Raw genomic sequence first — 13,849 nt, forward strand, 5'->3', positions numbered from 1 at the left:
TTGGTATATTATATACATACAAGTAACATTATATGGACTGGAAAGCTTGTATTTATATATTAAAGAAAAAAATATATTAAATTTATATATAAACTATATATTAAAGGAAAAAGGCTATAACTTTTAAAGGGGCTCATAGGGGACAGAGGGGGAAAGTGAATGTGAAATGATGTAATTATAGTATAATTTCAAAAAATAAAATATTATTAAAAATAAATTTATGAGGAGGAAACAATAAATAAGTTTTAAACTCATGGACGGAAACAACTATTGGAAGGTGAATTAGAATTCGATTAATATATTGAATTGTTTAAAAATTACCCCTAGCTGGGCGGTGCTGGCACATGCCTTTAATCCTCGCACTTGCGAGGCAGGTGGATCTCTGTGAGTTTAAGGCCAGCCTGGGCTACAGAGTAACTTTAGGAAAAGGCACAAAGCAACACAGAGAAACCCTGTCTCAAAAAAACAAACAAAAGAAAAAAAAAATACCCCTGCTCAGTATGCAGTGTGTTTTTTAAGAGGCCTACTGTCCTTGTTATGGGGAAATAAGAAAGTACACCTGTGCAGTACTGTGGTCACCCTATTGTACTGGGGTGAGCTTGCTCTTAGTGTCCTCAAATTTTGTCATTGTCTCCTCTGGCTCATATTATGTTGGGACACTCTCCTCCTGTTTTCCATTTGTCCTGAGGAAATTTTCTGAGATGTAATGTAACTATAACACTGAGTTCTAAAATTAAAGACAACTTCAGTAAGGTTTCCGTCTGGCAGAAAACTACAAAGATGTTCTCATCCCAGGCTGCATGTTGAATGGATGACTTCACGGGCCTCTGTGTGTTACTTATCAGGATGGCTATTGAAACTGGAAGCATAGCTAACCTGTTCATGATCGTAAGATGAACATGGTCATTCTGAATTGGGTTCTCATGCTGTCATTTACATTCATGGGTCATCACAGGCTACAGTTAAAAAAAAAATGGTCTCAGTTTCTCTGTAAGGTTGCCAAGGAAACTTCTGGTGTCATGTGAGGCTCAAACTCGATGCCTTAAAGCCAGTGTATAGTTTCTCAGGATTTGGTGTTGATAGGTCAGGTCATCTGCTGGTCTTATCTGGGCTTGTCAACCTAGAACATTCAGGGACAGATACTGTGGCTGCCTGGATATGGACTTGGAGTATTTGTGGTTTTATTCTACTATTCTATAAATTGAAATGTAAGAAAAGACCTTGTTGAAACATGGTTTTACAGGAAATTACATGATGCAATGATACAAACTGCAGATGAAAGAAATTATTCAAAACAGGTTAACAAGTGTGGCCATCAAGATTTTGAAGACTGATACAAATATTGTTTTAGCTACTCTTATTTCTTCAAGTAACTATTCTTTCTTCCCAACTGTAACTGGGATTGATCTTGACACCTTGAATGCTTATTTTTGTTTCTGAGTCTGCATATCTGAACATATAAGGTTCTAAACTGCTCTTAGCCTTTTAAATGTGATGTATCATTTATGAATCACCTTCACACTTTGCTGTGCACACATCAACTCTTATCTCATCCTGACAGTAGAGCAATTGTGATTACTTCAAATTTGTTTTAAGATGTACGCTGCTTCAATATCACTACATCTATATTAATTGATATTTTTCAGCAAGACAAACTGATTACTGATGTTTTCAAGAATTAATAATGTGCCCTTCCCTGTTCACCTTGTTTTCTGTATATTCATTACAAATGCTTCCCCAAGCCTTGCCCAAAGAGTTCCTTAATGTGGTCTAACTCATCTTCTCTTTTATGCTACTTCACTTTGTATTTTTCCTCCTTTCATGTCATTGAAGGCGTCTTGGAGACCTCTTTTCGGCATCTCTTTGCTGCCCTCCTCCATTCTTAACTTGTCCCCTGCAGACAGTTTCCAATCGTATGTTAATACCATCCTCCACTGTCATCAAGAGAATTCCCCCTTCTCTTTCCTTTAGAGTTCACCCATTCCTGCTTCCAAGTAGTTTAAGATTTTTGTTTATTTATTCATTGAACTGGAGCACACCTGTTGGCAACTTTCTTAGCAAGAATGTTTGTGAAAGAAACTCTCAAGAGCTATAAGTATCTCAACTGCACCTATAATTGGTATAAAATTTTGAGTTAGAAGTAACTTTCTGTTGGAGTTTTTAAAGATTGTTCTCCTATCTTCTAGAACAGACATATTACTAAGTCCGTTGTTAATCCAATGTCTTATTTTCTGTCCCCAAAAGCTTTTACAATCATGTCTTTACTGATGTTGTTTAAAAACTTGAAATAACAAAAGTTGAATTTTGCTGGACCCTATAATTGGACTCTTCAAATCTGGGAAACCACTAAATTCTTATGTCTTCATTGCTTTGACCTTGCACTCCTGAGTTGGTGAATCCACATTTAAATGAAGTGCTGACTCTCTTTGCATGCAACTCTTCAGGCTATAAGCTTCTTTTTTCTCTTCATTGCTAAATCTCACCACTGATAATTACCCCATTTTATGTCTTCCAGAGAAAAGCCTTACTCAATCACTTCCCCGTGTTCAATTTATTTTTTGAAAGGAAAAATATTCCTTAGCTGTTACATAATTTTAATAGGAACTTTGGAAAAATTATAGATATATACATATATAATGTGTGTATATACATATATACACACACACATATATATACACACACAGAGTCTTGTGATTTTTAGAATATATAACAAATGGCATCATAAAAATATTTGCCAGTTACTAATGATGGGGCTAGTAATTATTATTTTAGGCTGATTTTTAGAAATTTATTTTAGCATTATGTGAGATAAACTTTTCCCTTGTGTTTCCCCTTAAGTTATAGAAGTAATTAGATTTAAATCAGTATTGCAATTTCCCATTTTCCACAGTCACTGCCATATTTTCTTCTATTTATTGAGTTAAAACATTTTCTTCAAGTCCAATTTTAAATCTCCTTGCTGTTTCCTCACAAGAAAACCATCTCCAACTTAATCATTTTTATTCTGCACATTGATCTTGACGCAGTCTTTCACAAACGATAAATGGTGAGTTTCTATCATTGTACGACATGCTCATGAAATAACCATTTCTTTTAAACATAGTGCCAAGGTCAGTAGAACATCCTAAGTGGGACTGGCGGACTAAACCACAAAGCCGTGATTTTGATGAATTGAACCACATCCTTCAAGAGAGCAAGAAGCTGGGGAAAGCCCTTGAGAATCTCTCTCGAAGTAAGTTCATTTTCTTGACAATAATTGAAATTCAGAGCCCATGTTAAAATAGTGACACCATCACTATTGGCAATAATCCTTTTCTGACACCCTCATTATCATTTTGTAAGGCTGAGGAATGCTAAGGGACTGAAAGTTGAAAGGCGGTTTGACTGTGGCCATGGCTCAGATCTGTCTACAAGCTGCAAGTGGGCAGGAGCTGTAGGGCCTCTTGGAGCAGCTGGACTCTGCTCCCCCTGCATGGTTTCTGTCACATAGTTCAGATGCACGTTTAGTGGTATCTTCCTCATTCTTCTCTTTTGAAAAGCGCTGTTTTGTGTCCTTCTCACTAATAAGCATTCCTTTCTCCTCCATGGGTTTTGGATGTCTATAAACGGCTTGCAGGTCAGTAACTGGGTCAAATTCTTCTTTGAGTCCTTTCAGAGCCTAGCATGGTGCCATGTAATTTTCTTTTTTTCCCCAAAAGTAACATCTCTACTCTGAGGGCATGACCCAGAGATTTCACTGTGTCATCTACAAGGTGAACACCACAGATAAGTCACAAATTCCATGAGATGTTTCCCTCATCTCCCAAGCACCAAGATGTGACCATGACTCCCTGGGAAAGGGTGAGGTTGTAAGATAAGAGATTCTTCAGGCAGCTTTTCAGTCAGAATCATTGTTGTGGGATCAGGCAATTCAACAAGCATCTTGATGATATAATTTGGTGAATATGTACTGAATTTGTAGATGCACAGGTATACATTATGATTTTAGAAGCAAGTTCATAATATTCCTATCTTCATCTATATAGGTATCTATTTCAAAAATTCACATATCTTCATAAGAAAGCTAAAATCATGGATTCATCAAAATTTTCTTTTGATGCAATCTAAGACTAATAATTCTGAAAATATCTCTTTTTCCCAATAGTACAGTTTTACTAATTTCGTATATCAAAGTTTGTCATTGTCCCTTGGTATAATTTTGGCAAAGTTTCAAAATATCCATACCTATATGTATTACATAGTTAGGCAGTACATTGATATATACATTTATGTGTTATATATTTATAAAAATATCATTTTCATTTAAAACTAGAGCCTCTTAAGACTCTTATATAATGAAGAGATTTGAGAAACTAACATGCCTTGCAATAAGATGTTAAGCCCCACAGAAAGGATTTAGGAAAGCCCTGCTTTGGGTTAGATTTACTTTTGAAGCAAAAAACAATAAGATTTTCAGCTTATTATTAAATTATGTTCTTGAAAGGAGCCTGATCCTATTAATATGGTAAAAGGCACATGCTAATATTTCTAAGTCTGACTACTTGGGGAAGTGACTGGAACTACAACAGCTTCTTGATTATTTACAAACACGAGCTAAAAAGATGATTGAAAAACATGCCTGATCCTTATACATATCCATCAGACTGTGACCTTTAAAACATTGCAGTGTCCTAGCAAATACTTGCCTTGTTGTTCATCCTAAGATAGTACCTGGTGTGTCCCCAAGCTGTTTTTTAAGGGACTATTCCCATATTTAATGATGTACATAACGAGTTTGCAGGAGAAGTATCAGTTTAGGCTCTGCTCCTTCCCAGACTTCCTACCGTGTTAGTCCATTCAGGTTTCTATAACAGAATACCTCAGGCTGGTGGATTCTATATTCATAGACCTTACTTCTCCAGGCATGAATGTTGGGAAGTCCAAGATGAAAGACTTCATTGATCCTTGTTGAGTGATGTCCTTTTATTGTTGTTTGCTTGCTTGATTCTTTGTTTATAGATACTGCCTTCTTTTCACATCCTTGGGTGAGGGAAGAGCCAAGCAGCTCTGTGGGACTCTTTTATGTTGGCACTAATACCAGAGGAGACTTTGTTTCATAATCATTTCCCAGACTTCACCTCTTACCATTGTAACAGTGGAGTTCAGGCTTTAACATGAGTTTGAGGAGGGCACAGACATTTACACTCGCACACAGGTAGAACCACAGGACTGAACTGTATTGTCTGAAGCTGATGGTGGGCTTCTTTAATGACTCAGGATGATTCATTCTGAATCTGGAAAAGCAGTAACCACTAGGGCTATCAGCAGGAGAGTAGAGGGGAGACATCTCTTTGGTAGTTTGTTACTTCTTACAAAACATGGTGGAGCATCTCTCCGGAACTTCACCTTCTTCCAACCGGTGTGCCTGGGAACGTCAGGTTCACACAGGTGAATCTCTCATCTTATTTGCTTAAATTCTGTGCAATAGTGCTCTGGCCCAGAGGCAGATATCTCTTCACACTCAGTCATCCTACTTGGAGTCAGGGGAGAAGGACTGTATAGATGTGAGTCTTGGGAACTGTTTTAGAATTCTGCCTATCACAGATACTTACCAGCCTACAACATCCTCAGATATGCACAGCACAATAGAAATGTAATATAAGTCACACATGTGAGTTTCTATTTTCAGTTGGGTACATTAAGAATATTAAAACAATTGCATGAAATTAAATTTAATGAAATTTAATTATGTTATGCTAATTTAATTAGTTATGCTAATATATAGATTGTCAATTTTATGTATGCTTCATATAAAATAATCATTGAGATCTATTATAGTCACATCTTAGTTCTTTGTCTTCAAACTTTAGTGTGAGTTTTAATTCCCAGCATATCTCAGTGTGAACCAGTGTGTTTCCAGTGTTTGATCACCACATGAAGAGATGAGTGGCTGCTGTACCAGGCTGCACTCTCTAACATTAAAAAAAAAGAAAGAAAGAAAGAAAGAAAGCTCCCCTCGTGAGTTTGAATTGACTCCAGACAGCGTGAGGTTTCCTTCTTCCGCTCACACACCACGTGTCAAAAAGAACAGCTGTGCCCAGCGTCCCCACTGTGTCAACTCCCACTGCCTCTTCAAGGCACCAGTGACTCTGCTGGATTTTCACTGTCATCGCCTGTTGATTTCAACTGCCAGAGAGCATGAATTGGTTTGTGGTCCTCATTCAACTGAACTGCTTCAGTGGTTTTCAGCCGTTCAATGCTTTCTGTAGACTCATTGACCTCTGTCTTTCGGAGAGCTGGTGGCCGCTTGATCTGCTCTAAATGCCCTCGCATCACTACTCCTAGGTCTTCCTTGGGAATTCTTTCTATCTTATGATTCATCCTTTCACTCGGTTCTTTACTTTTTGTCCAACTCACCCACCCTCATAATTGATTCATCATTTCCAAACAGCTAGCACAAATATGTTTGTTTCTCACCCAGGTTTTCCTCAGGCTTTCATTCAGGTAAATGGTTGGCATATACCCCCACTTAAATATACCACATTAATGTCAGTATACATAAAGGAACATACCTTCTCCTCAAGGTGGCATTTTAGCATGCTGTCTTGGGTGGTGGTACTATGACTTATCAAACCCTTCTACTAGTCTGTCTCTCTCTCTCTCTCTCTCTCTCTCTCTCTCTCTCTCTCTCTCTCTCTCCCTCTCTCTCCCTCTCTCTCCCTCTCTCCCTCTCTCCCCCTCTCCCTCTCCCCCTCTCCCTCTCTCTCTCTCTCTCTCTCTCTCTCTCTCTCTCTCTCTCTCTCTCTCTCTCTCTCTCTCTCTCACCTCTCCCACCACAACTAAGTTACCAAATCTTGGTCATTTTTCATTTTAAATATATTTTGAATTTGATTCATTTCTTTACTCCTATAAGACTCCAGTAGTTTACACTCTTAATATCATTGATTCAATGAATGGTTTAGCATGTTCCATTTCATTCCATTTTTGTGTTGTGCAAAGAAAAGTAGAAACCATCTCTGCCTTATTGATCACATGGGTGGCTGGACTGCCTCATTCTCATGTTAGGGGAGTCTTGTAGATAAAATGTCTAGAGGGTGACCCAAAATAAATATATTCTCATTTGGCATAATGTGGTGTTCTAGAGATGCAACTCTGTCCATTCTGTTATTTTTCCATCTTTAACAAAAGCCATCCAGTGTTATTGCAGAAGGAGAAGTAGCCTGGGGAACCCAGTTTCAACTACCTAGGTGTGGAAGCAACGTGGCACTCATAGTGTTTATATGCATCCTACCAAAGCTGTGAGTGAGTCTGGACACCAGCTAGCATGGGGAACCCTGACAAGCATGGAGAGAACTTAGAAATGAGAACTCTCCTTCCTCACACTAGCAGTTGGTTTCTCCGGTGAGCCCACACTGCGGTGAAGTGGTAGTTTTCAAAAACAGACCTGACACTTGTTTCAGATGGCTCCGCTCAAAAGCTCTGAGAAAGTGATTCTAGATCTGGCCTCACCACGTCTTCAGTGTTGTTCTTAGGGATTTTAGGTGTGTCACATTCCATTAATGCGCCTCCGTGTAATTTATCTGCTTATGGTGTGCTTGAAATCTCATCTTCTGGCACAGCTTCCTTTTCTAACAACCTACTATTCCTTGTCTCAGGTCAACCATATCCTCCAAGATGAATTCTCTGCTCTAGACTGAATTTAGATTTAGCATTTTGAGGCTCAATGCATTTCCCTGACTGCACTTACCTGCCATTATCTGCTTTTCCTTTATCTCCTCTTTGGACCCAGAGGATTTAAGAACAGGGTATTTGTTCTAAGGACAGAGCTCTCAGACTCCCCAGGACTTGACAGTGATTAGCACTATACACAGCCATGGTTTGCTGGAGGAATGCCCCTATTGGCCCCATGACTCGCCTGTGTATCTTCTTTGGGATGTCTTTGTCTTCATTTTGGATCTGTCTTCAGCCTCTTTAATTGAGAGCCACTGATGTAAGATGACATGAATTTGATTGAGCTCAGGTTGGTTTGCTGGGACTTCTTACTGTGACTATGAAATAAACTGGAGGGCTATGCTTGAAAACAAGCGGGTAAAATGTGAACAAGCAAGCTCGGGTGAACAGGCAGTGGTTGCCTGTTTTGTGCATTTGGTCACGAAAACCATTGGCTCAGTGAACTACTGCTCCCAGGGTAGCCAGGCTCCTAACAGTTTCTGATCCCATTCCACCTCGGCATCTGGCAGCTTTCTTGGAAGAGGCAGTGGTGGAAGAGTGTCTTCTGGCCATCCAGACATTGCACTGTTTATCACAGCTCATATGAAAAGACTGGCTGGAGCATTTCCAGAGAAAGGCACCCAGCTGTTGGGACACAGAGGACAGACATCCATGTACTGTGACTGATATAAACAATCTGGACTTAAAGTCAAGACAAAAAAAAAAAGTAGCAGAAAAATTCAGTGGTCAGTCAGTCATGAGCATATGAAAATAAATCTTCTCTGATAGAACAGCCTGAGGAGGTGGAGTGATAGCCCATGTGACAGCAGTACAGGGCAGGAAGAGACTGGGGGACACAGAGCCTCCAAAGGTGACCCATTTTCTCTAGATTCCACCTCCTAAAGATTTCAGTACTTCCCCATAGAGTTCCCATCAGTTCAGGATTAAGCACTCAGCCCATGAGCCTTTGGGGGATATTTTGTATTCACACCATTCATTCTGCCCCCGATTCCTGCCCAGTGAGAAACATGTTTGAATTTTATAATATGAATTATAAAATGTAACCCATGAGAAAAAAGTAGAGGCAGATTATATAACAACTGGTGGCTCATTCGCTACCACATTAATTTAGTGCCAATAAGAAATATCAAAGACGATGGATAAACAGACCTGTTCTTCAAGTTTACACTGTAGTTTGGAAGTTGGTGTGAAAACACATAATTTTTACACTCTCTGGAATACGGTGTAAGATCTGTGAGCATGCGCGAGAACCTCTAACTTCATTGTACAGAACGCGCCGTAGCCGTGTCTAGAAAGAGCAAAGATAAAGATGAGGCAACAGCAGAACATCACGAGGATGGATGTTCCCAGATGCGAAGACAGAGGCTCCCGGTAGGAGCTTAAGAAAGGGCACGTTTTATATTGTTACTGCGGAAGGATCAGACAAGATATGGAAGATGGAAGTCTAGCTGGAGAGACAGGCGTACTTCCAAGCTTTTTGTGAGTCACACTCCAGCACTCTGTTTTGTACGGCCATCATATTGGGGCAATGTGGTGGTTAGAACTGATCTGGTCCATGCCTCAAGGCAAAAACAGAGGAGAAGGAAGCCAACATACAGCACTAGCCTTAAGATGGGAGTGAAGGACGCATATTTTATATAAATTGAGAAGTTTCTGTGACCAAGGCTTAATAGGAACAAAAACATGTTTAGTTTGTTCTGTTTCAGGGTTTTTTTTAAATTTTATTTTATAATTTAATTTCATTTTACATAGCAGCCACGGATTCCCTTGTTCTCCCCCCTCTCATTCCCCCTGCCGCCTTTCCCCCAGCCCACCCCCCATTCCCATCTCCTCCATGGCTTTTTTTTCCCCATAAGCAAGGAAATTACTTTCTGCCTGTACTGCACCCAAATAAGAATTTAGGAGAGTTTTGGGGGTAATGTATTATAATACTTCAAATTCTGCTCCCAGAAACTGTGAGAGTTATGGGCAGAGTCAGCCACGGTCCTGGGTTTCCAGAGACCAAGTGCATATCTCAGGTGGCAATTTAGGGTAGAGTTAAAGTTATAAATAAAGATATGGGAGTTATCAACGCATGGATCAAGAAACTCACAGGACATAGCACACACACATTTGAGAATCATAGAGTAAGATGATCTGAGGGAGAAAAAAGAAAAAATCTTTAGAGAGGTTGGATGCGAACCAGAATGTGTTTATAGAATCAAGAAGGAAAGCAGCCGGTGTTGGATAAAGTCTATATGAAAAAGACAGAATACACATGTTCTATGTGTGGTTGTCTCTGCACTGTGGTGGCCTTCTAACAAGTGGATAGTTGGAAGCTACATAATTTCTCTGTGTGTCTTTATCTGAATATATTAGGAGAGGAATCCATCTCCTGTTCTCATTAGCTGCCTGGAAGTGAATGAAAGTTTCTTATTCTCTACTCTGTGTTATTTCCTCTGTCAGAGTTCACCTAACAAAACAACTTTCAGTAGGTAGGGTCTGCTGCAGCACAGTGTTGGAGTGTTCAGTCTGTTGTTTGGCTCAATGCACTTTTGTAGACTATCATGGTGTTCAGAATATAGGCTAGAGAACATCCTTCATCTCACGGTTGACAGAAACACAGAGCAAGCAAGGGACTGAGGGCCATATCACCTTCAAAGGCATACTCCTAGTGACCATTTTCTCTAGACTCCACCTTCCAAAGATTTTACCACTTCCCTAAATAGTTCCCATCAATTCGGGATTAAGCACACAGCCCATGAGTCTTTGGGGGAAACTTCATATTCAAATTATAACATTCATTCTGTGTTTTTTCTTCCTGTGAGAAATGTGTAGATTTGATGAAATATAAAACATGAAATATAAAAGCTCTGCTTTTACAATAGAAAAGTTCTTGGTTTGATTTGATAATCAGGAGCTATGATGCTACTTTTCCAAATAGCATTGAGTAGATGGAGGGACAGGTAGAAGGTGGGGAGAGTGTTAGGTCATGCCAGCCTTCCTATAAAAGAATTCATGGAAAGAGAAGAATGTCAGTTGTGATGGTGCTTGCCTGCAACCCCAGCCTTTGGAAGATGGAGGCCCAGAAGTTCAATATATTGATTCTGATGCTAGTGTCCTGGTCTACACAAGACCCTGATCTTCTTGGTTTGTTTTGTTTTGTTTTGTTTTGTTTAAAAAGGGAGGATCTCAGAGAAGGTTGTAGTTAGTAGAAGGAAAGGGGTGTTGTTTGAAGCTGCTTTTGTTTGGTTTCCTTTAGGGATGTGTGTGTGTGTGTGTGTGTGTGTGTGTGTGTGTGTGTGTGTGCATGTATATTTGTGTGTGTATGTGTGTGTGCATGTATATTTGTGTGTGTGTGCGCGTGTGAGAGAGAGAGAGAAAGAGAGAGAGAGAGAAAGAGAGAGAGAGAGAGCTTCCAACTATTCACTAGTTAGAATACAACCACAATACACAATGGAGGCACAGTGCAAAGGTAACTGCACATATATTACGTGTATTTCTATCTTTTTATATACAGTTTATAAAACAAAAATATTTATTATTTAATCTGTTACAAGACTAAGCAATCAAAAACAAATTCCTTGGTTCTGCTGGGTGTGATGGCATATGTCTGCAACTACAGTACACAGAAGGCTCAGGCAGAATTGCTGTAAGTTCAAGGTCAGCCTCAGCTACAATATGAAACCCCATCTCAAAGCACAGAAACAAAACCAAGCAAGCAAACAGGAATTCTCGGCCTTAAAAGCTGCCTGTCTAAAGAGGGTTTAACTGATAAATGTTCAAGGGTGTTTATCAGGTGATGCATGTAGTATTTTTTTGCAGGTGTCTGCTTTGTCTATTACAGTAAGCATTTTTTATCTATTAAAGTAAGTGATTTTATCTATTACAGTAAGTAGTTTAAATTCATTAATTCTAAAAATGAGCCCAAATTTGTAGTTATCAAGCTCCTCGGTGCAGTTAGCCCCACTGCAAGCTGACAATGGGATGTGTCTAAAGGAGCCACTGGGAGGAATGTGCAGAGTTTGTTCCTACAAGCTAACGTGGGCCAACCCATTCCCAAATCAGCCCTTCTATGTTTTGTCGTCTATTTCTGCATTTTCCTTCAGAATTGGAAAAAGACTTTCCAAGAGGAAGGTTTGGGAGACTATGTCTCTACATTCTATCAGGAAGGTTCGTTTCCCCAACAGGGAACCAGATTTGGGAGAAATAGCTAGGATCATATGATAGCTTCATATGAGCATCTCCTTACCTAATTCCATGAAGTGAGTCACAGTGACCAAGGTGGGGAGACCTGTGCAAAGCCACTGTCTGTGTTTTCTGTAGCTACAGTGAGATTCTAACTCTGGGCCTCATAGATGGACGTCTTGATGAAGCACCCACTTGAGTGAACACACTTGAAATCTAGGCACCCAAGAACTGTGTTTTAGAGCCAATTCCTGATGCCACTTAGACCCCTGTGGAGATTAGAACAAGAGATTGTTGGTGCTTCTACTGCATGTATTGTTAGGGTTTTGGCTGGTGTGTTGGATCAAATCTGGAGTTTCCTGGATAATAAGCAAACATTCAGTCCTCTACTAGGACATTCCCTCTAATTGTTCAATGTGGCTCTTTCAAGAATCAATGTAATACTTCTACTTCGAGTGTTACAGCAAGCTGCTCTTGTATATTTGGTTTAGTACTGATCACCTATCTCTGTAAGCTTTAAAGGGCTGATGAAAAGCCCAACAGTTACAACCCCTTCTTAGAGAAGAGCTATGGACATTCTCCTAGGCCCTGATATGAACGTCTGACTGTTCACACACAAGGCTAGAGCTTTCTACTTCCATGGAGAAGTGTTTCATTAAAATTCCTACAACTACTTTTAATCAGTGTAAACTTTGATTAAAAACGAAATGAGAAATGCCCTAGACATTTTGATACTGAAAACAGAAGTTAAGTGAATTATATCTAATAGATCCAAAGTGTCTTACTAGTATAATTTATTGGGCAAAGTCATTAAAATATGTAAATGTTAAACCTATCTGATAATCAGTATTTCCATTAAGTATGGTCATCAGACTATGCATTGATAATAGTTAAATGAGATAGGTCTTTCTTTCAAGCAAGCTTTACGATTAGGCAGATTGAGTTTATGATGGGTGTCATCACTCCTTCAACTGAAATATGTCTTCCCTTTCTTCTCCACTGCTGAACATTTCCCAACCCTGGGAAGCAGCTCCCAGTGCCAGCCGCCACTCTAGAGTATCCTGTACCCTGTGGCAGGCACTTGTTTTTAAACTCACTTGTCAGTAGTAATTGTCTGTGTTTTAGGTATTTAGATAAAGGTAGATAAGTGATGTATTGCTGCTATCTTTATGAACACTGGGTTCAGAAATCCGAGGTGTAGAATAAATTTAAAGATTTACTGATAGCTTTCTAAAAATTGGATCAGAAAACTATTTCTTCGGGTTCAAGGATTCTGAGCAGCAAGTCAAAAAGATCAAGAGAATCAGAAATCCCAAGCTGTTGAACTACGGGATATTTAACTCCAGATAACTAACTGTTGTGACTTTGAATGAGAATGAGAATTTTACTTTCTAGCATCTACATTCCCTTTCTCATATATGGAGATTTAGTCTTTTAAATATTTATGTTTAAGGTGTTCAGTCTTAATCTTGAATTACTATGGGAAAGAAACATTTCTGTAGTATAGTATTAAATGTAAAAACAGCTTGTAAGATGTATTTAACTTTTATAATCTGGAATGATGCATTTTAAGTGTGTTGTAGACCATAACATGGTCCATGTGGAATGCCAGAGTTCATTCACTTGCATAAAATTTGAATTATTTACAGTAACCATTTGTAATTCTATGTATTTTTAAAAGACCAAACATTCACAAACGTATGATGTATGTTAGACCTATATAAATAATTATAATTGCCCCAAAGCTGTGATATATCTGATGTGTCATCTCCTGATGGTGACACATTTTCTACTCTGGAACACCAGCTCCCATGCTGTTGCTCTGCAGGTTTTTCTCCTTCACAATACAGTGTCTTTGAACCGGGGTTATGCCTAAGTTACCACCTTATACCTAAGCTAATAGTTAGACTGTCTTCTAGTGCAGTAGCAAATTATTTCATTCTATGCTCCTGAATAAAGTTTTCCCTGCAAG

General features: G+C 39.1%; 1 protein-coding gene across 5 annotated transcripts in view; it reads left to right on the top strand.

The window, feature by feature from the left end:
• Positions 1 to 13,849, top strand: part of C5H8orf34 (chromosome 5 C8orf34 homolog) — a 375,498-nt gene that overhangs the window by 109,224 nt on the left and 252,425 nt on the right. For 4 of the 5 annotated variants that reach the window (XM_028864570.2, XM_028864569.2, XM_037206416.1 and 1 more), the window contains exon 4: positions 3,104 to 3,232. The exons of the other annotated variant lie outside the window; for it this stretch is intronic. In XM_028864570.2, coding sequence (XP_028720403.1) covers positions 3,104 to 3,232 — 129 coding nt within the window. The remainder of the gene's footprint in view (positions 1 to 3,103; positions 3,233 to 13,849) is intronic. 5 annotated transcript variants of the gene reach the window in all.

Source organism: Peromyscus leucopus, chromosome 5 (assembly GCF_004664715.2).
Source record: "Peromyscus leucopus breed LL Stock chromosome 5, UCI_PerLeu_2.1, whole genome shotgun sequence".
NCBI classification, from domain to species: domain Eukaryota; kingdom Metazoa; phylum Chordata; class Mammalia; order Rodentia; family Cricetidae; genus Peromyscus; species Peromyscus leucopus.